The 19518-nt window shown below is 36.8% G+C and overlaps 2 protein-coding genes and 1 pseudogene across 4 annotated transcripts; all 3 read left to right on the top strand.

Moving 5' to 3' along the window:
• The first annotated feature begins 1834 nt into the window (after positions 1-1834).
• Positions 1835-3068, top strand: LOC146137140 (mortality factor 4-like protein 1 pseudogene; annotated as a pseudogene).
• LOC146137139 (PEST proteolytic signal-containing nuclear protein-like) lies at positions 3049-7915 on the top strand. 2 transcript variants are annotated; one of them, XM_083393389.1, is made up of 5 exons: positions 3049-3134; positions 3935-4104; positions 4647-4730; positions 6531-6586; positions 7083-7915. In XM_083393389.1, exons 1-5 carry the CDS (start codon positions 3113-3115, stop codon positions 7207-7209), a joined length of 459 nt encoding a protein of 152 aa, XP_083249515.1. In that variant the 5' UTR covers positions 3049-3112; the 3' UTR covers positions 7210-7915. The 2 variants fall into 2 exon arrangements, with proteins under 2 accessions (XP_083249515.1, XP_083249514.1); XM_083393388.1 differs by lacking the exons at positions 6531-6586; positions 7083-7915 and having other exon boundaries at positions 3068-3134; positions 3963-4104; positions 4647-6088.
• Positions 7916-9093: 1178 nt separating this feature from the next.
• Positions 9094-17481, top strand: LOC146137138 (heterogeneous nuclear ribonucleoprotein R-like). 2 transcript variants are annotated; one of them, XM_083394312.1, is made up of 13 exons: positions 9094-9297; positions 9993-10102; positions 10594-10725; positions 11104-11217; positions 11871-12047; positions 12509-12644; positions 13079-13179; positions 13351-13455; positions 13798-13947; positions 14137-14258; positions 14674-14919; positions 15864-15952; positions 16804-17481. In XM_083394312.1, exons 1-13 carry the CDS (start codon positions 9138-9140, stop codon positions 16827-16829), a joined length of 1668 nt encoding a protein of 555 aa, XP_083250438.1. In that variant the 5' UTR covers positions 9094-9137; the 3' UTR covers positions 16830-17481. The 2 variants fall into 2 exon arrangements, with proteins under 2 accessions (XP_083250438.1, XP_083250437.1); XM_083394311.1 differs by lacking the exon at positions 16804-17481 and having other exon boundaries at positions 15864-16779.
• The last annotated feature ends 2037 nt before the right edge of the window (positions 17482-19518 follow it).

Raw genomic sequence — 19518 nt, 5'->3', positions numbered from 1 at the left:
TTACAACTATAGCTTTTGTTAGTTTAATAATATTGGTATTTGTACTACTTTATAATTAACTAGACGAAATACCCGGCGTTGCCCAGGTTAAGTAGGGTATATACAGTAAGGCGTAGGTTTTGCCAGGCAGTCTTAGTGGAAAGCCTGAACCCCTCGTCAAGGAGCTGCCCCGATTTAAGCAAATACGTAACACAGGTGCTAAACTGCGTCAAATGTAAGAAAAATCCTAATTGAAAAAACAAATACTTACTGTTAACTGTTGCAATAAAGCTTTTTTTCGCGAACTCTGCTAAGCATTGCAGAGTCATTAGGCTTTGGCCTCAATTACTATCGCTAACAAACGGCTTTAAAATAAAAATTAAATTCTTCGTAAATTTGCGAACTCTACCTAAACTTTACGCGGTAACAGGCATCAATAAGTTCCCAAACATAATAGTCTTAGTTGGAAACATTAAAATTTTACTTTATGAAGGAAATGTACTTAATTTTATTTTTTTATTTCCCCGACAGGTAATTGCGCTTGAAAAAAAGTTTTGCGCGGATACGTTAAATTTGGACTATCTTTTACTTAAACTCTACTTCTAAATATACCTTTATCAAATTAACTAACGCTGGGGCCTGGGATATGTGCTTAAACACAATCTTGGTAACATTGAACCATGTTGAAATTTGCATTGTAACGTTTTGTGAATCGCATCGACTGTGACGTAACACTGTGATGCAACACATTGTAAACGGAAAGTGAACGTTTCAACAGTTTTCGAACAGTGAGGTTTGAACTCACGACCACGAAAACCAGTTCTCTACCCCTGAGCTAAAGCGGCGCAACGTTATACTGCTCGAAATTCATATTATAATCATCACCGACTGTGCGAACATCTTACATCTAACAAACCTTCTCTTTTATTATGTAGATGTAGTTTTTATTTCATGATTACTATAGTTTAGCTCAAATTAAAATACATTTAATGTGTCATAATAGAATACTAAAGTTTTTTTTTATCTCGGGGAAAATCCGCCAAATATCAATCGTTGTCATTTCGGCGAAATAATCTTTTCGTTATTTTCGTCATGTTTCGTAACACTGCTTACCATATTTTTAAACAACTGCCTCATATATTAAGTAACACTGCTAATTAATATAATAGTAATCTGTATGATATATAGAAATATGTATTTAGAACCATTTACAAATATTTCAAACAGTACAGTTGTGGAGCCAAAAGTGCTAATCTTATCTTATATTTAAGCTCACATTTAAGATTAAAGTTTTGCTTAATTTAACAAAATAAACGCATTTTTCGCTTTGCGATTGATTAAACTGAACTTCACTTAAGTTATTTAAAATGTGACGTACACTTGATGTTGGCTAATGCCCATATTTGTATATTTTTTCCTTATACTTTTGTTTCAAACAAGTGCATATTGTTGTACTGCTAGATGTATTCTACCTTTGAAAAATCGGCAGCTCGACCGTTCTGTAGAATATAAAGCGCAAATTCCGCAGGAAGCTGAATTTGCACACTCGATGTGCTAGGACCGGCCTAGCAAGTAAAGGAAATCGATGTAAAATATTCATTATACCATCGGACATGCGTCCTATTTGCAAAAGAATATACTACTGGGAAATTGTTAGGAAATGTTATTTTCCCCATACGATGGTTTTTGACAAATAATTCGGCAAATAATATGTTTATGGTAAATGGATGCTAAAAGTTTTAAAAATTACATTTATTTCCCGAAATTACAAGAAAAAAATTTAATTTGTTCAAACTTAACAAAAGTTTTTGCCAAAAATATTTTGGTCAAATTGCTAAAAGGTGAGTGAATTGGGTTCATGAATCATGTTCTTATTGCGAGACGTTTGATTGAGATAGTAATTTATTTATTGTTTTATGGTTAACCATCTGGTTATTTCAATCATTTGTAGCATATTATTGTGTGAAGCGAGTTCGTTATACTTGAATAAAACATAACTAAAAACTTTTGCTGCTTTGTGGAAATGAGTCCAAAACTTTCAGAAAAAGATTTAAAGTTTAAGGAAAACGAGCGAATTTTTTGCTACCAAGGTCCGTTAATTTACGAAGCTAAATGTTTGAAGGCGGAGCAACTAAATGACGGAAAAGCTCGGTATTTCGTGCATTATAATGGATGGAACAAACACTGGGATGAATGGGTGAATGAAGGGAGGGTTCTGAAGTATAACGACGCAAATTTAATAAAACAAAAAGAGATTTTAAAACAATACAAAGACAAGAAACGGACGAGAAGTGTGAAAGGAATTAAGAACGAAAGAGAATTGGTTACAACAGAAAAAAGGAAAATTCCTCCAGAGAATATTTCGACTTCGAACTTGCAACAAATTGTCCTCCAGGTGGAGCCAAAGCGCAAACGGTCACGCATCACTTCAATCGAGGATGTTTCAGAAAGTTCATTGTCAAAAGCTTTCCAGGAACAACTGAAACTTCCCGACGAATTGAAACCATTTCTTGTCGACGACTGGGATTTCATAACGCGACAAAAACTTTTGTTCAAACTCCCAGCAACTTTCACCGTGGAAGCAATTTTGAAAAAGTACATGGAAGCCAAGTGCGAGGACAAAAACACGGAAGTTGATCAACTTCGAGAGATGAGCAACGGTTTGAAGGAGTACTTTAACGTAATGCTCGGATCTCAACTCTTGTACAAGTTTGAACGACCTCAGTACGGAGACATCGTGGAGAAGTTTCCCCACCGAAGCGCCAGCCAGCTGTACGGAATCCCACATTTCATTCGCTTTTTTATTCAGATGAAAGCTGTTTTGTTAACGGACGCTGGTCCCGGTCCAAAAAGTTTAAAGGCTTTATTGTTTTGGGTCAACGATGTCATGATTTACGTTAAGAACAATGTCAATTTATTTTATAATGCAAATGAATACGAGACTGCGCCCGCAGATTATCACAGAAAAGCAATGACTTAACCCTTTGTCTGTTTATATTTATTTGTTAAGTATTATTTCAAATCACTTTTTCTATTTTTGTTCCACCATTTTTACTTTTTTTTCTAAAACTTTGTTTGTTTCCGACAGATTTTTTTTAAATATTTCCATGAAATTTTAAAAGCTTAAACCTTAATGATGTCAGATTCATCAAAGGGTGAGTAAACGTTTGCGGTCTTTTAATACCATCATTTTAAAATAAAAATACATATATATGTCTAGTGTTGACGTATATGCTCCATATTTTTTTAAATGGCGGTGTTTGGGGAGGCTGTTTTGACACTAGACTCAGAGTGCATTTTTTGGGGGGTAAGTGCTGAAGTTAGGGGGACTTTGGGATTATGTAAAACGTTTTCAAGGCCGTTTAGTCATATTTTGAATTTTAGCTATTACATTTTTTTTTAAATTATTTTACATTACCTCGACACACCATATTTTTTCTATAAAGATTTATCTAGAGCAATGGTCTCCAACCTATGGGTAGCGACCCCATGTGGGGTCGCCTAAACATATTCTGGGGTCGCCATCATTTACTAATTCCTGCAGTTTTAGTAATTTCATTTCGCTTGTGTTTGAGTTTATTGAATGTTGAAAAAAATTAAAACTGGCGTTTCATGTGTTAATATTAAATCCATGTCCTAATTGAAACTTCTCATTTCTGTACATATATGTGTAGCCACAGTTATCTTTAATATTTAAAAACATTCTTAATAAGTTTAGAAATTACTTATCGGAAAACAAACTGGGGTCGCATGTAAATGCTGATTTTATTTCATAAGTAATTTAATTTGGGTTCGGTTACTAAAAAGGATGGAGACCACTGCTAGAGTCCAAGACTAGTGTTGTGGATTAATGTGGTCCAACATCAATATTTTTTATGAAAGTCAGTCTCACTGTAAAGTTAATTTGTTGCGAGTTCCGACTTTGTGTTTCACGAGTTCCAGTTTTTTCCGCTAGGCTCATCCAAATATTCATCTGTCAAAAGATCTTCGACCGAACCGATTGGGGGAGTGGTGAAAAAAAAGATAAATCTTTCGGCCGGCGCGAGGTTTGGTTTTAAAAAGACGGAGAAAAAAAGCAGCGAAGAAAAGACGCAGCCAGCTCCGATAACTCTTAAACTTGGCAAGGTTTGGGTTTATGTGTCTGTTAAATGCACAGCCGATTGGACGATAATTCTAGTTTTTTTTTAGATTTTTGTTTTTTTTAGTTTCCAAGAATTAGGTAATTCTAATTGTAATTTAAATCTTAAAAATAGAAAAAGGCTCTAGTTATAAACTTACAATTATAATCCACTCAACTAAAATTAAGTATACTGGTGGTCCAAGTCTGTGGACAATCTTGTATTATCACAAGGGACACCAATTGATTCATTAAGGGCCTAATTAACTGTTTTGACTAACTAAATTTTTTTTGTGTCAGACTTTTTTTTTTAAAGAAAGCAAAAATAGATAGTTAGCTTTATGGAATTTGTAGATTAAAATTTCAACAGATTTAGTTAAGTTTTGCATAAGACAAACATTACATTGAATTAAATTTTAGTAATAATATTATAGCCTTATTAAAGTATATGTTGCATGTTGGATAAAATACCTTGCTGGTCTTAGTTCGGCCTCACTGCAATATTACAAAATAGTAAGCTGCATTATTTTATTTATTCTTTGTTGCGCAGAAAGAAGACAAGACTGCGCAGAAGAATACAAAACTTCTCCCGAAATCTAAAAAAGCTGCTGCGATATTCAACGACGACAGCGACGTAAGTTTTACAAACGTTTCACAGATAGAAATCTCATTCACCTTCATCGAAAGCCCAACAATCGGTCTCTATAACAAAGATCATTCATTGAAATAATTCCTACCAAGTCATAAAAATGTCGCAAGAAATTGAGAAACTCTTCGACGATGAAGATGACGACATTTGTAGCGCTTGGCTCGACAACCAAGTCCCTGAAAGCCAGGACAATAAGGACACCCCTGTTGCTAAACAACCACCACCAGAGGGCAGCAAGCAACCGAAGACATTCGTGAACGCTTTCGGATTCCTTGGCGCGAAACCCGATGAAGAGAAGCCAGCGATGAAGCAGATGTCGACGTCGCACGCTTCGATGTTGGGGAGCGGGAATTCGATCGTTGTGAATCCGTGTCAGAGAGGAAACCCACTTCTCGAACTTATCGGCGGAGTTCCGTGGAAGTTCGCCGACACAACATCTGCGATGTCTGTCGATTATATCCTTGGGACCACGACCTGCTGTTTGTTCCTCAGCCTGCGTTACCATGCTTTGAAACCCGAGTACATATACGAGCGTCTGAAGCGGCTGCGACAAGGAGGGGCGTTTAAACTCCGCGTCCTTCTTTGTTTGGTCGACGTCAAGGAATCTACGCTTCCCGTGCGCGAGCTCGCTAAAGCATGTCTTGTCTCCGACGTAACATTGCTTCTCGCCTTTAGCAACGATGAAGCAGCGACTTACATCGAAACATTAAAAGCTTACGAGAGCAAGCCGGCTGATGGGATCAAGTCACGTCCGTCTGTTGCTTACAACGCGCGAGCCATCGAGGTCGTTTCCTCAGTTCGAACGGTGAACAGCAGCGACGCCAACACCCTCCTGACCACTTTCGGTTCCGTGGCCGACCTGGCCGAAAGCACCGAGGAACAATTGGGTCTTTGTCCCGGAATCGGAGGAAAAAAAGCCCGAGCTCTCAACAAACTTTTCCAAGAACCATTTCTTAAACAAAAGGACTGACATTTCTTGCACAAATTTGTTTTGTGGTCAGACACTTGATCAATTTGCAGACTTTATATTATCATTTTCTTTTTTAGTTTATTTTTTTGGCTAGTACAGCTTTATAATCTAATTTGATGAGAGTTTTTTTTTTACATCAACTTGTGTTTCATCTCTTAAGTTGTTATATCTATCAAAAGTCATCAGTCAATAGTTTGCTGAAAATTAATCAATGATAGTTACATGCTTTTGTGGTGATATCAAAACATAATATTAAAGTTGCCCAACTTAAATATCTTTATTTTCCAACACTTTTGATGTTAGCGATGTATATATCACTAAATTTATTGTACATGACAAATGTTTACACATTATATAAATTTGTTTCCAAAAGCCTAATAAGGTAAATCAAAAATGTACGGGGAATAGTGAGTTTGAGCAAACAAGATTCATTTGTTTCACCTCCAATTTAAAATCTTTAACCATGTTTCTGCCCTGTCTATTGCACTAAATCATAATGACCTGACTCAATTGAGCCATTTTGTACATACATGTGTGCTAGACACTTGCGTTTGATTTGTATCAATTGAGTAAGAAAATGAAATATTACAAAAACTTGAGATCCTCACAAAAATTGGAACATTTTAGGAGAAAGAACAATATTCTTTTGATTTATCCTGGTTTACTAATAAAATACAACAATACTGTTGAAGATTTTTTTAAATGTATCCTGTTCGTACCTAGACGTCTTATTTTGCCAACACTGACTTAAAAGTTTTTTCATGTTTTTCAGCGTGTTTTAATGTTGATGTTAAAAATGTTTTGGTGTTCAACAGAGCGAACCGGAGGAGATGCCGGCTGAAGCGAGGATGAGAATGAGGAATGTTGGAAGGTCAGATATTTAACCTTGAAAATCTAATAATAATAAATTAATAAGCTACTACATACATACGACCATTGGGTATTTAATTTGATTGGATGCAATTTTAGATTCCTGATTTAATACCGTTTAGGTTTAAGTCAGTGTTTCCCAACCCATAGCACCCAGGATTGTGTGACCGTTTGATTTTGTGGGTCGCCGACTGCAGTAGTCCACATGGCTGCATTTGTTGGCATTTGACTGTGAACAATATTTACAACAAATTTTGAATATTGCGGAAGCAATGATAATACATGAATTATGTGAAAACGTTTTACTCGATTCATGTTGATGTCTTCTGTTTTGTTCACTTCAAGCAACTAAAAGTTCAGTAAAGAGAATTGACTCGCCCCAAGTTTAGTGTTTGGGTCGACGCAAAAAAATGCTGACAGACACTGGTTTATGAGGTGTCCATACTTTTTCAAGTTTTGCAAATCAACCTAATTGAATTCTACTCTGAACTTTGCAGAGATACTCCGACTTCAGCTGGACCCAACTCGTTTAACAAAGGAAAGCTGGGATTCTGCGACACACAGAAGCTGTGGGAGCTAAAGCAAAAGGACTTGACCGAAAAGAATAAGAAACAAATGGATTAGAGGCGCTTTGGGAAGCTTCAGACTGTGTCGGATCCCAACGTGGATTCACAAAAAAACACCACCTCCGAAACTTAAAACTATAAAGATGGCGTCGAATTAGGTTTCGTTTGACAGGCGATGGTGCTTTTCCAACAACTGCCAGATATTTTAGCTGGAGGTAAAACACAGCGCCACTGGAATTGACCAACATCAGCGACCAGCAAAGTTGTTCTTTCAAAACTCCACAGACGAGCGCAATACAAGTCGGCCATCGCCATTTTTTGCGATATTGAGAAGGACGTTTGGTTTTATTTACGACATGCTGCCTCAAGGATCATCAAGGACTTCGTTTGTATCGATCCTTCTTAGGAAAAGCAGGGATGGAACTAAATTGGTTTTCTTACCGGAATACACAAAATTAAAAAAAAAATACGTCACTAAGCTACGTCATATTGGGACGTTTAAAACAAATAACCTTAAGAAACCTGATGTTATCATTCAAAGTAGTACATGAATAGAGAGCTTAAATCTTAGTTCAAATACAATGAAGGAGATTTTAAAGTGTGTTGACATTCTTGTGCTGGAACGCCGCTTCAGCTTAGTTCACCATTGGTAAAAACCGATAGTAACTTTGACCAGCGCTGACTGTTTCACTTGTTATCCACCAACCCGCCGAACGCTCAGCCGCTGTCTATTGTGCTTGTTTCGCAACAAAGATATAAAATCGTTGTTTGTTGCGTTTGAAACGAGTTGTATTACAGACTGTTTATAGATGTTAACGCGGCAAAGTTAGGGCCAAGTTGGTAAAATTAAACTTATATAAGTAATTCTCATCTTAAGCAGACCATCAGCAAATTCAAATCGTAACAGGTTTCAGTAATCAGTCGTAATGCCATAAATTTCTAATTTAGAGCAGTCAAAAAATTCAACATAGGTCACAAAGAATGTAAAAAATAGACTCGGGATATCTGAAAATAATCGTACCCAAGCCGATCCCTAATACCAAGAGATAATATCGTAACTCGCACGATACTAGGCTGGTATCGGTGCCGATCCGATGTCAAGCTAATATTTTTTATGATTTGCAATCTAATATAGTAGTTTCTACCGTAAAAGGTAAAAAATATTAGCTTATCGAATGGAGGATAACGAAACTTTTTACCATTTAAGCAAATTTTGTCTAACATCCTGGAAATAATTACCTTTAATAATTTCATTTGCTACGGTTTTGATGCCATAGCAATGACTTCATTAGGTATCTAATCGCGATACTTTTTCTCAATATCAATCGGGCATCGAATTGAAATGTCATTTTCTGGACATCCCTAGTCAGAGTTGCAACATGCAGCTGACTTTATGCGTTGCACCATTTCACCAGTCGTCCCAGATTTTAAACAATACTCACTTGGGTATATGCAATAATCAATTGCTAGAAATATTTATCTCTGATATAAAGTCATTATGTAATTGAGACATACAAAGAAATTCCGAAAAAATAAAAGTGAAAAAATACCGCGTTTTTGCCCCTGGATTTCAGCATTGTGGTTCCCAAGCGAGAAGCGCACGAGGTTCTTCACGCTTGAGTGATTGCAGCGTGAGCCTTGAAAGGCGAATTCGCTTTTCCGCTAAAACAATCAATTTTCCAAAAGTGTTATTTTAAGTTTGGGACAAATGTAACGTTAAAAATAGCCCGTAAATGTTGTGTATAGTTTTCTTGTGTCAGAATAATGCAAAATTTACGTAGTTATTTTGTAAATGTTTACTTACTCTGGTTCTTTTTGAATAAATGAACGCAACTTAAGAGAGTTTTTAGATTGTTTAAATTAATCTGTGATGTAGGATACATAATACGTACCATAGTGATTGTGAGTACCGTGAAATATTTGTTGTTATTCTTATAGGAACCAAATTGTTAAGAGTTTTGTGTTTTGGAATCTTAAACTGTTGAAATGAGCGCTGAAATTAAGGCCGAGATCAAAGTTGAGCCGAAAGAGGAGGCGCCTTTCGACGAAACAACCGAAGTCGAACATTCGGAGAGTTACCACAAACTTATCGAAGCTGGACTTTCAGCAGAAGTTGCAAATGCTCTGGACAACGTTTTCAAAGATGGTGAGATATTTGTGGATTTAAAATCCTACAACTTCATGATGCATTTTATAAATAGTGGCCTTAAAACTTTAAATTGTTTTGTCAAAATCATACACATAACACACCAGAAAAGCTATTTTAAATTCACTATGGTGCAATATTTCACGACCAAGATCTTCTCTTATAATGGTCTGCAATGCAGTCCGGCAATACTGAATGTAATTTTGTTTTATTTTGCGATAAATTCTATTAATTGAAAAATACCTTAAACAAAAGCAATTAGTTAACAAAAATTCAATAATTTGTATGATGGGCATAGTTTCCAAACTTTGATCAAAACTCTTTACAAACAATATAAAGATGGTAATAGTTATTCAATTATAACCTATATTTGTTTCTGCACAAAATGGTGTTTTAAAAATGAAACCATCAATGCATATTTGTGCCTAATTTAAAGGTTTTCAAGTTTATTCCAAAACTAAACTCCAATTAAATTGGTAGTAAACTGCAGTGGGTCAAGTTTAAATGGTATTTTTTGAAGAAAACCTGCTTGCTGGCAGTCAGTGTGCATTCTACTTAACAAAAAAAATAATGTAATTGTGCTTTGCCATAGTAAAACAATTTTTTAACTATTTGCAATTGTGTTGGCCATAACGTTGTTTTGTCTTTATAAAATTATAACAAAAAAGTGATCGGATTTTCACTTTATGTTGCAGAACTTGTCCAGTTTGCCGACTTGGACCAACGAGCGATTGATGCGCTGAAGGAACTCGACGAAGAAGGAGCTCTGGCTGTCCTCAAGCAATTTAACGACTCAAACTTGCAGGTGACTAAATTAATGGCAATTAAAACAATATTGCAGCCAAGAGTAGGGATGTTCAAATTAAAATGTCGGCTCATCAGATCTGGATCCAAATATGTTGTTTATATCACATTAGTAGAAAAGTAAAACCAGAACACAACAATGTTAATTATAAAATGGACTAAAAGGCATCGGCAAATTATCAAGTTTTGGCCCAAAATATTTAAGTGAGTAGTTGGCGATCGTGGTACACAACAAAGGCTCAAATAATGATATTTAACAATGCTATTAAACGAAGAAAAACAATTATTTACCAACTTATGTAATGAGCTTTATAAAACTTTAAAGTTTAGCTTGGATTTCCATTAATATTAAAAACCTGTTTTGGGAACATTAAGGAACCACAGGAACTAATAGGCCCGGTGTAGCTTCGGGCAGTAGTTTGGCAACCTCTAGTGTGGCGTATTATTTCCCTGTACTTGTGGCAACCACTTAATGGCAGCAAATACTTTCAGCATGTTCAAAACAAGTCTGCGTTCCTGTGTGGAGTGATGAAGATCCACCGACAACGAGTTAAGGCCGAGAGGGAAGGGCAACTCAACGGGAACAACCTCGGTAAAATTGGCCCAGATGAGGACAAAATAAAGGTAAAAAAAAAATTAAGTTGCTATTCTACTTGTATATTTTAACCATCAAGTTTTCCTTTGAATTTAAGTATTTTAACGTTAAATCAGCGTTTCTACCCCTTTTTTGCGGCAACCAACTGCCAAGCGTAAGTATAGCAGCGAAGGTCTGGCCACACAATTAAGACAATAGCAATTAATAAATGCAAATTTAATGATTAAGGACCATAACTTCTTATTCCTTTTGCAACTTTCCTAAATTTTGGAGCCAAATTTCTCAGAACCTAATATAGAACCATATTTGACAGCTGATAGAAAAACTATCGAGTTGCATATTCTGATGTTGTAACTTGCATGAAGATTGGAATTTAAAATTCACCCCCTTTGTGATTTAATTTGCAGGAACTTCTTGAGCGCACCAACTATACACTCGATGTCACCACAGGGCAGCGCCGGTACGGCGGGCCTCCCCCCAAGGACGTTTACGACGGCCAGGAACCCGGGGCTGGATGCCAGGTTAATAGAAATCTTAAACATAATTAAAAAAAATAAGTGTTGAAAATCACAAGAATATGTTGTAACTTAAATTAGCGGTCTCTTAATCTTACCTGGCGATGTTTGACTGGCTTTTCTCAATATGGCAATTTGATTGATACTGCATCTATTTTGTTAAGTTTTAACACAAAATAATAAACTTAACTGAGAAAATAGGGATAAATTTGTGAAAGTGTCGTCTTATCTCAAATTAATTGGAAGTGGATAAAATCTATTTTATTTTAAATACTACCAAAAAGGTTTAATCAGATCTATATCCTCTTTATTAACAAACATAACACTGTGGATAATCAAGAATAATTTGTTTTGGTAATTTGACACTTCCGCAATGTATTTGGGGGTAATTTGACACTTCCGCAATGTATTTGGGGTAATTTGCATACGGAAAAGTATTTCTATTTTATAAGCAGCCCAAGTTGTGTTAAAACTTCCGTAGTAAACACAGATTTGAACTATTTGTTGGAAGGTTGAGCATAGCATTTATACGTTTTTGTTTTTGAATTATATTAAAAAATGTTGAGTGGTCCAATTTTAAGTCTTTGAAATAATTTTTCTTTAAATGTCGTTCAATTGAATTCATTTAAATGTGTAGCAACTGTGAATATGAAAAACAGGTATTCATCGGCCGAATCCCTCGCACGGTGTTTGAGGATGAGGTTATTCCCCTCCTTGAGCAGGCCGGGACGCTCTGGGACTTCCGGCTCATGATGGACCCCCTGACCGGCCAGAACCGGGGCTACGGGTTCGCCACCTACACCACCAAGGAAGCAGCAAAAGAATGCGTCGAACAGGTGAACTCAAAAGCTTTTAACTTGGAATTTTTTAATTGTAAAATACCAAATTTTCAAGTTAAATATTTCTTTAATTTAAAGGTTTTGTTTTTGCACCGATTTTGAAATAATGTACCTAACTTTTCACAACTATTTTATTGGTTTATTTTACATAATGTAATATATATACAATTTAATTAATCCGCAAAAAAATTTTAGTTGCTCTATTGATTACTGTAAACTGTACTTGAATATTTTTCTAAGTTATACCGGAGTAGTTAAACCTTTAAAGTTTATATAAATTGAGGTTATTAATGTTATTATAGTTTCTCAAAGTCACATATTTTGTCAGATTTTGCAGATCACCAACGCAAAAAATAAAAATAATTTTTTTAACAATCATCTTAACTTTAGTTAATTTATAAGTTACTCTGTATCTTAGCTAAACCAATTGCTTATTGCAACACAATATTTCCGTATAGCTCGACAACTACGAGATTGCTCCGAAGAAACACCTCGGAGTTTGCGTCTCGCAATCCAACGTGCGACTTTTTGTCGGCTCCATTCCAAAGACGAGGACAAAAGATGAAATCTTCGAGGAGTTTAACTCGCTAACTCGTGAGTGCGAATAACATCGGCCTGTTTTAACATGTATTTGTTTAAAACAGATATTGCAAATCTGTAATATTTAAAAAATTAGGTGAAATTGGAATTTTTTTAGTCATTTTAACTGAAAATTAGCAAACTTTTGGCCGAAAAAAACAGATTTCCAAAATAAATGTTGAAATGCCTAAAGATAGAAGTTGCTGAATGATGCAAAAATATTTACCCATCGTGTAATAAGGCATTTATTATTATTAAATAGTTTAAAGCATGAGTTCTTAAACTGTTCAGTGAAAAGCCTTGAACTTGAATTTCATGAAATTTCCCACTTTGCACCAGTGCTGATAGTACTGGTAATTATCAGACAAGTATCGTTACTACCACTTTTAATCTTCTTCAGCCCCCTTCCCTACCTCCCGTAAGCTTGTAGTTGTTTCCTTATGTTGCAGAGGGACTTCGTGATGTTATCTTGTATTTACAAACCGAGGATAAAAATAAGAACAGAGGATTTTGTTTCCTCGAGTTTGTCGACCACAAATCCGCTTCACAGGTAAGAACTCTACTAGCTCCGCTAGAATTAACTCTTTTCGGCAACTGTTTATTGACTTCATCATTGTTGAAATCAAATCCACAGAGACGTTGTTGTTGGTTAAGCTCATGTTAATGAAGGTTCTTCTTGATATAAGTATTTTATCATTTTCAATGTGGTTTAACTTTGCAGGCCCGTCGAAGACTGAGCTCGAACAAACTGAAAGCTTTCAACAACACGATATCGGTCGATTGGGCCGACCCGATCGAAGAACCATCGGACGAGATCATGTCCAAAGTAGGTTGTTTTCAAAATGTTGTTGAAAACAACAGGTTTTCTGTAAATTTCCACCATATTTAATTGTTCTCTGCCACTGTTTTACTTACTTCACACTTTAGTGCGATTACATTGCTCTCTTCTGGCTGGCCATAGTCGTTACTGGACAACTGAATCATAGTACTTTTTACCACGATGTAATATGATCTTGTTTAATTTTTTCTGTAGTCCCACATGAGTATATCGTTGAATGTTTTACAAAACAATTGGCCGTTAGTGTTTGACGTTTAGCATTATTTTTCGCGACCAACAAAGTGTAGTTTATTTAAGCAAGAGCTTTTCTCACGACTGGTGCATCCCCAGGTGAAGGTGCTCTACGTGAAGAATCTCTCGATGAAAGCTACCGAGGAAATCGTGACGCAAACCTTCAGCGCTTACGGGGAAGTGGAGCGTGTCAAGAAGATCAAGGATTACGCGTTCGTGCATTTTAAGGAAAGGGACCACGCTCTTAAGGTGACTATCTGCATTTATTTTAAACATTTTGAATAAAAAGGATTGGTTCTTGTGCTTTCGTAGGTAATGGTCTCCTTCAAATGGCTCAACACTTAAAACGTTTATTAAGAAATAGAATTATTTTTGCAAATCACAATTGCAAATTTCATGCCTCTCATATTTTCAACAAAATTCTGTTTTTCCCTTCAGGCCCTGGAGGAATTAAACGGGTTGAACTTGGAAGGTGAAGCGATTGTGATCAGCCTCGCAAAACCCGTCGATAAAAAGAAGAAGGAACGACAGATGGAACGCAAGATGATGAACAACAACTAGTGAGTGCTTATATTTTACTCAGTATTTCACTGATTTACTGCTTTCGGTAAATTTGGATAATATTTGCCAAAATTTTACTATGACAGTATAGTAATTTCTTTAAAAACAAACAAAGTCACTCATTTTTAAACATCTGATTTAAACTAAATGTTTGTGTGACTAATTTGTATCTGACTGTAAAAATATATTCATGTAAGACTTGCCTTACTTTGGAGCATAATGGTTGGAGGTTGTAGTAAGACGTAATAAGAATATCAAAGCCCATACAGAATGTTGAAAATGAATAAAGAGTTATTCGAAACGTTCAAAATGCAACCTACTTATGTATGGGCTTTGATATTCTTATTACGACTTGCCTTACTAATTTGCATAAAAAAATATTTTACCTTGTTAACAAACTCCTTGTTCTTCCAGTGGTATGGGAATGGGGAGTCCTTACGGAGGGGGTCATCGCCAGGGTGGTCCACGGCACCGAGGGGGTCACGGTGGAATGGGGGGTTACGGCGCCCCGATGCCGATGATGGGGTACGGGGGTTACGGAGAGGATTACTTCACCGGCGATTACATGGGAGGTTACGGCTTCGGGGGAGGTTACGATGATTTCTATGGAATGCAAATGCAGCGCGGAGGACGATACGGAGGTCAAAGACCACAGAGAGGGTGAATACTTGAAATATATTTTTTAAAGTTGCTTATTTCTGGGAGATCTTAAACTGGTCTCTTGTTTGTATTTTCGATTGACTTTTAGGATTGTGAAGACTGATTTAGTTCGTAAGATTAAAAGAAAGCTGTAAATACCTTGTGCAATGAGTTAAGGGCAAATTAAAAGTTTTTCTTATCCAAACGTGGCCAATAAGAGCTAGAAGTGTAGTATGGAACAGTGGTTCTCAACCTTTTTTAGCTTACGGACCGGAAAAATTTCAAAACAAATGTTGCGGACCGGTGGACCTTCAAAAATTAAAATCAACCCAAAATGCAAATATGACGAAATTATGCAACTTAAAAGCAAAGAATGTAAACTTAAATCCAATGAGCAATTTGCTGCTGTCTTTTTGATATCATACGTGTTATACATGGTTCTATTAAAGTTTTTCACGTACAACTAGTCCTAAAATTTAAGACTTAACGATCTGTAGCCTACTTTTAAACAGTTGGGCACAACACTTGCATTGTGTCGTACGATAAAGTCCAAAGTAGACCATTAACTCTATGTTACGTCACAATGTTGCTTTCAGCATCTTGCATTTTGTAGTTGAGATTTAAGATTGTAATATATTTGGCGGACCGGCAGGAAGTTGACGCGGACCGGCGGTTGAGAACCACTGGTATAGAATGTACTTCGTGCAACTATTTTATATTGCGTTGGCCATGGCATTTTTGTTTGAATTATTATATTTAAAACTCGTCAAGGAATTTAATCTTAGGTAATTTGTCTTGTCTTGAATATATTTTATCGAAATAACAGCCATACACAAGTTGTCCTCCCTATTGTTCAGAATGTATCGCAGTGGCAATTCATAACCAGTTTTAGGAATTTTTTTAAAATGTGCAACAATCCTATAGTTAGAGCTGTTCACATGTTGACGATGTATCACTTTGTGCAGAATGTACGGCGGTGGCAACGGGGGATACAACAACAACAACAACCGCGGCCAGAGGGGCGGATACGGAAGGGGGAAGTCCCGGGGCAGAGGTGGGAATAAACGTAAGGCACCCTCGGCCCCCAACACATCGGGGAAAGCCCCGAAAATGGGGGGCGGGTGGGGCAGCGACCCAATTGCGCAACAACCTCTGCACACGGACGCTTCGAACGATCAGTGGTTTCAGGACAGTGTCGAGTCACAATGGTGAAACAAACCGCCATTGTTCCAAGACAATTAACTGAAAATTTATTTACCCCTCCCCGAACAGCTTTCGGTGGATTTTTTGGATTTGGTGCAAAATTTGAAGCGATTTTATCATCGATTACGTTTTGACCAAACTACTTGAGTTTTCATTGCTCGACTATGATCACCTTTAAACTTATAAGTTGCATCCGGTTCTTAAAAAACAAATTTATTATTAAGTTGTAAAGAGGCTTGCGTAAAAATTTATAGAGTTTTCGAATTGTTGTTTAAAACGAAAATGAAATTAAATTTCACTGTCCTTCGCGAAACATTGGTAAAATATTTGCCACATTTTTATCGTAACTGCTGTAAAATAAAAATTGTTACAAAATTACAATTTGATCTTGAAATAATTGTCTTTAATTTGGAGTCAACAAAATTCAAAATTTGGAGCCAACATTTCTGGACACCTGATTGGCTGCTTCGAAATTCAAATCGACGTTCGACAAAAACGTTTGAGTTCTTCAAATTCTGGTAAAAAGTTGATAAAAAACCTAAAAACTAAACATTGGTAAAATCTTCTAAAAAAAGTTTGTTTTGTTAAAGAAAAAATGGCAGGAAATTTCTGGTTCATCAAAGTTTTTGATAAATTGTAAACTTGCTGCCAATTTATTTTCGGACATTTTATTTTTTGCTTCAACATTTTGTTTATTTGCAGAAGAGTATGTGATGGTGATGTCATAAAGGGATCACAATGAGCCGCTTGTTCCATTGTTGAAGCACAAACCAATGAAGCGTGACGCCACTCTGACACCTAGTGGTGGGAATTGCACAGTTCTACCCCTATGACGTCATTTCTACCACCGTTATGACGTCACACACACATCGTGCTTTGTTTCTTTATTCGCTAACAATCATGTTAAGATGTCTTACCCAGGTTTTACCGCTTCGGGGTTTTTACCTCCGGCCCCACTTTTTCACCCAAACCCCAGTTTTTTTCCGCGTTTTACTTTTTGATGAGTTTTTTACGCTTTTTTATTTCAACTGTGAGCCGATTGTCCGGTTCAAAGCAAAACGATTATGAAGTCATAGTAACTGTGTTCCACATGAGTGAGTTTCTATATTTTGATGAGGGGCGATGCATGAAACCCCCCCAAACCGATAGTTGAACTTGTGCCGACGTTTTTTGCCAAAACTTTTGCATCGTCCACGATTCCCGGAGCCGCTTCATCAAAACCTGCTTTGCTAGCTTCAAAACAAGATGGCGGCTCACCCCCGGCGCCCTGTTTGACCCCCCTGCCCCCCTAAACTTGCGCCCCCCTGAATTTGTTGCTTTTGTGTGGATCTTGGCTCCGTTTGCTTTTTGCTGCGAAAAATCAGCAATAAAAGTTCCTTTGAAAAACTTGTGGAGATGTTTGAGTGAAATGTTTAATGCTTGTGGCCAGTGGTGTATGATAATATTGGATCGGCGCCGATGCATGATCCCAAGTGGAAGTATCGGAACTCGTCCGATATTAGGGGGGTATTGGTGATACGAATTTCAGCAATAATTTGCATTAAACGCAACGACTTCTACCTTACAATTCTAGTACAGGTTGACAAGCGCCAAAGTTCTTACAACCTTAGGCGATGTTTAATAGCCACCTGGTTTCAAAATAGATCATTTCTATTAAACATCGAAAAAGCTGTAAGAAAAATCAGAAAAAGCTGTAATGCAAACCAAACTAACGGAGCTTGACATTATTTTGAATTATCCATGATTCATGAACACCTTTTAAAAAAAATACTAAAAGTCTGCTTTGTTTTGTCAAGCCGTAATCGTTGGTCAAAAAGCAGCTTCAGAATTGCTAGATCTCAGTTGTTAACACTCCTATGTGTGTACATATGTTTCATTGTATTTATTGTTTTGTCAATGATTAATTTGACGTAATTCCCACAGTTTGCATTCTAAATCTATCACGCCATCATAAGAACCCCTGCTGTGTCCAGCAGCTCGTCTTGCTTTCCTCACAATATTCCTACTTGAGACCAAGAGCTTTATTTGTACTTTAACTGCAGTTTTGTCGCTTATATTACGTAACTACTTCGCACTTTGTTATCCAACCGCCCTTTTAAAGTCAGTTGTGCATGTTTTAGGATCAATAAATATAATTAAACTGTTGGTAAACTTACCTGCTAAACAATGGTTAGGTAAGCCGGGTCTGCTAATACCGGTAAAACATATTCTCTTTTAATAAGGCGATCGCCCAAGTTAAACTTTTTGTGCATTATCTTTATTTACGAGCAACGTCACTTTACTTCACGCGAATCACATTTTTCGGTTTGGACTGTTTTAGTCCTTATTGAAATAACAATTTTCAGCCCAAATCCACAAATGCTCTTTCGCGTTTAAATGTTATTATATTAACCCACGGGATCGACAGAGAACAACAGGTTTTCTGAGAAGCCTGTTTTATGACGTCACGTTGCTACTGAGTGACGTCATCTCTAAAATTCTCTATTCCTTTTTAGTAAGACTTTCCCCTTCACCCCTAGGTAAAAGTTTCTGGCATGTTAATCTCCTCGGGATTTGGTTCTTCCAAACTTTGTGCATTGAATAGCATTTGTTGAAAGCTGTACGGCTTTTCAACACAACTACAGCTGAATTGTTTTGCTTAAGCGGAGTTTATTCTGAAATATATTAAGTGAGATTTGTAAAATTGACGTTCAGTGTAAAATTTCATTAAAATTTCGATAGTTTTGCACCCGACAGAAGTTGATGAGGTGTAAATATGCTATTGCTACCAGGCATAGTATACTACAATTAAGTTATTCTGGTATACTGTATATTGGTTTGTTCAACGTTTCGGCTAAGTATTCAGCGACGCCGCACATCTCATTTGTTATCTTTCAGCACCTGTTTGTATGGGGCTGGAATCAAAAGGTCTGTTTTGATGTTTATGGTATCCGGCCGCTGGTGGATATGCCGGGATTCCCGAAACAGACGTTTACGGTGGTCACCTCCATTTGCAATAACAGAGCCCCATCAGTTAATGAAGTATTTCAACAGTATACTGGAATGGGTAATTATGCCGCTGCCCGTGGTCTGGTGACCTATGACCTCTGAAGCGACTAACAACTGGGAAAGATGTCACGTCAAACTTGCAAGGCGCTAACGAGCCCAGCGGGGATTCCCCGGCAGATGTGGCGCCGCTGTCGTCACCTCATTAGGGGAATCCCCCTCAGGTCTACTGTGCGCCGGTAAATTCGGTTCCATTCATTCGTGATTCACTCATCAAGCAGCAAGTTACTAACAAGAGATTTCAAATTACTTCAAAATGGTAAGTGGTGAATATATATGTTTCCTTGTGCAGGTTTATTGTTTAACTATTTTTAGCAGATCGCAACTATTTCTATAAAATGTACGATTATGTTTTGAGAAATCGTTTTAGCA

Source organism: Ascidiella aspersa, chromosome 7, assembly GCF_963924565.1.
Source record: "Ascidiella aspersa chromosome 7, kaAscAspe10.2, whole genome shotgun sequence".
NCBI lineage: Eukaryota > Metazoa > Chordata > Ascidiacea > Phlebobranchia > Ascidiidae > Ascidiella > Ascidiella aspersa.
This window is presented reverse-complemented; position numbering and strand designations above follow the sequence as displayed.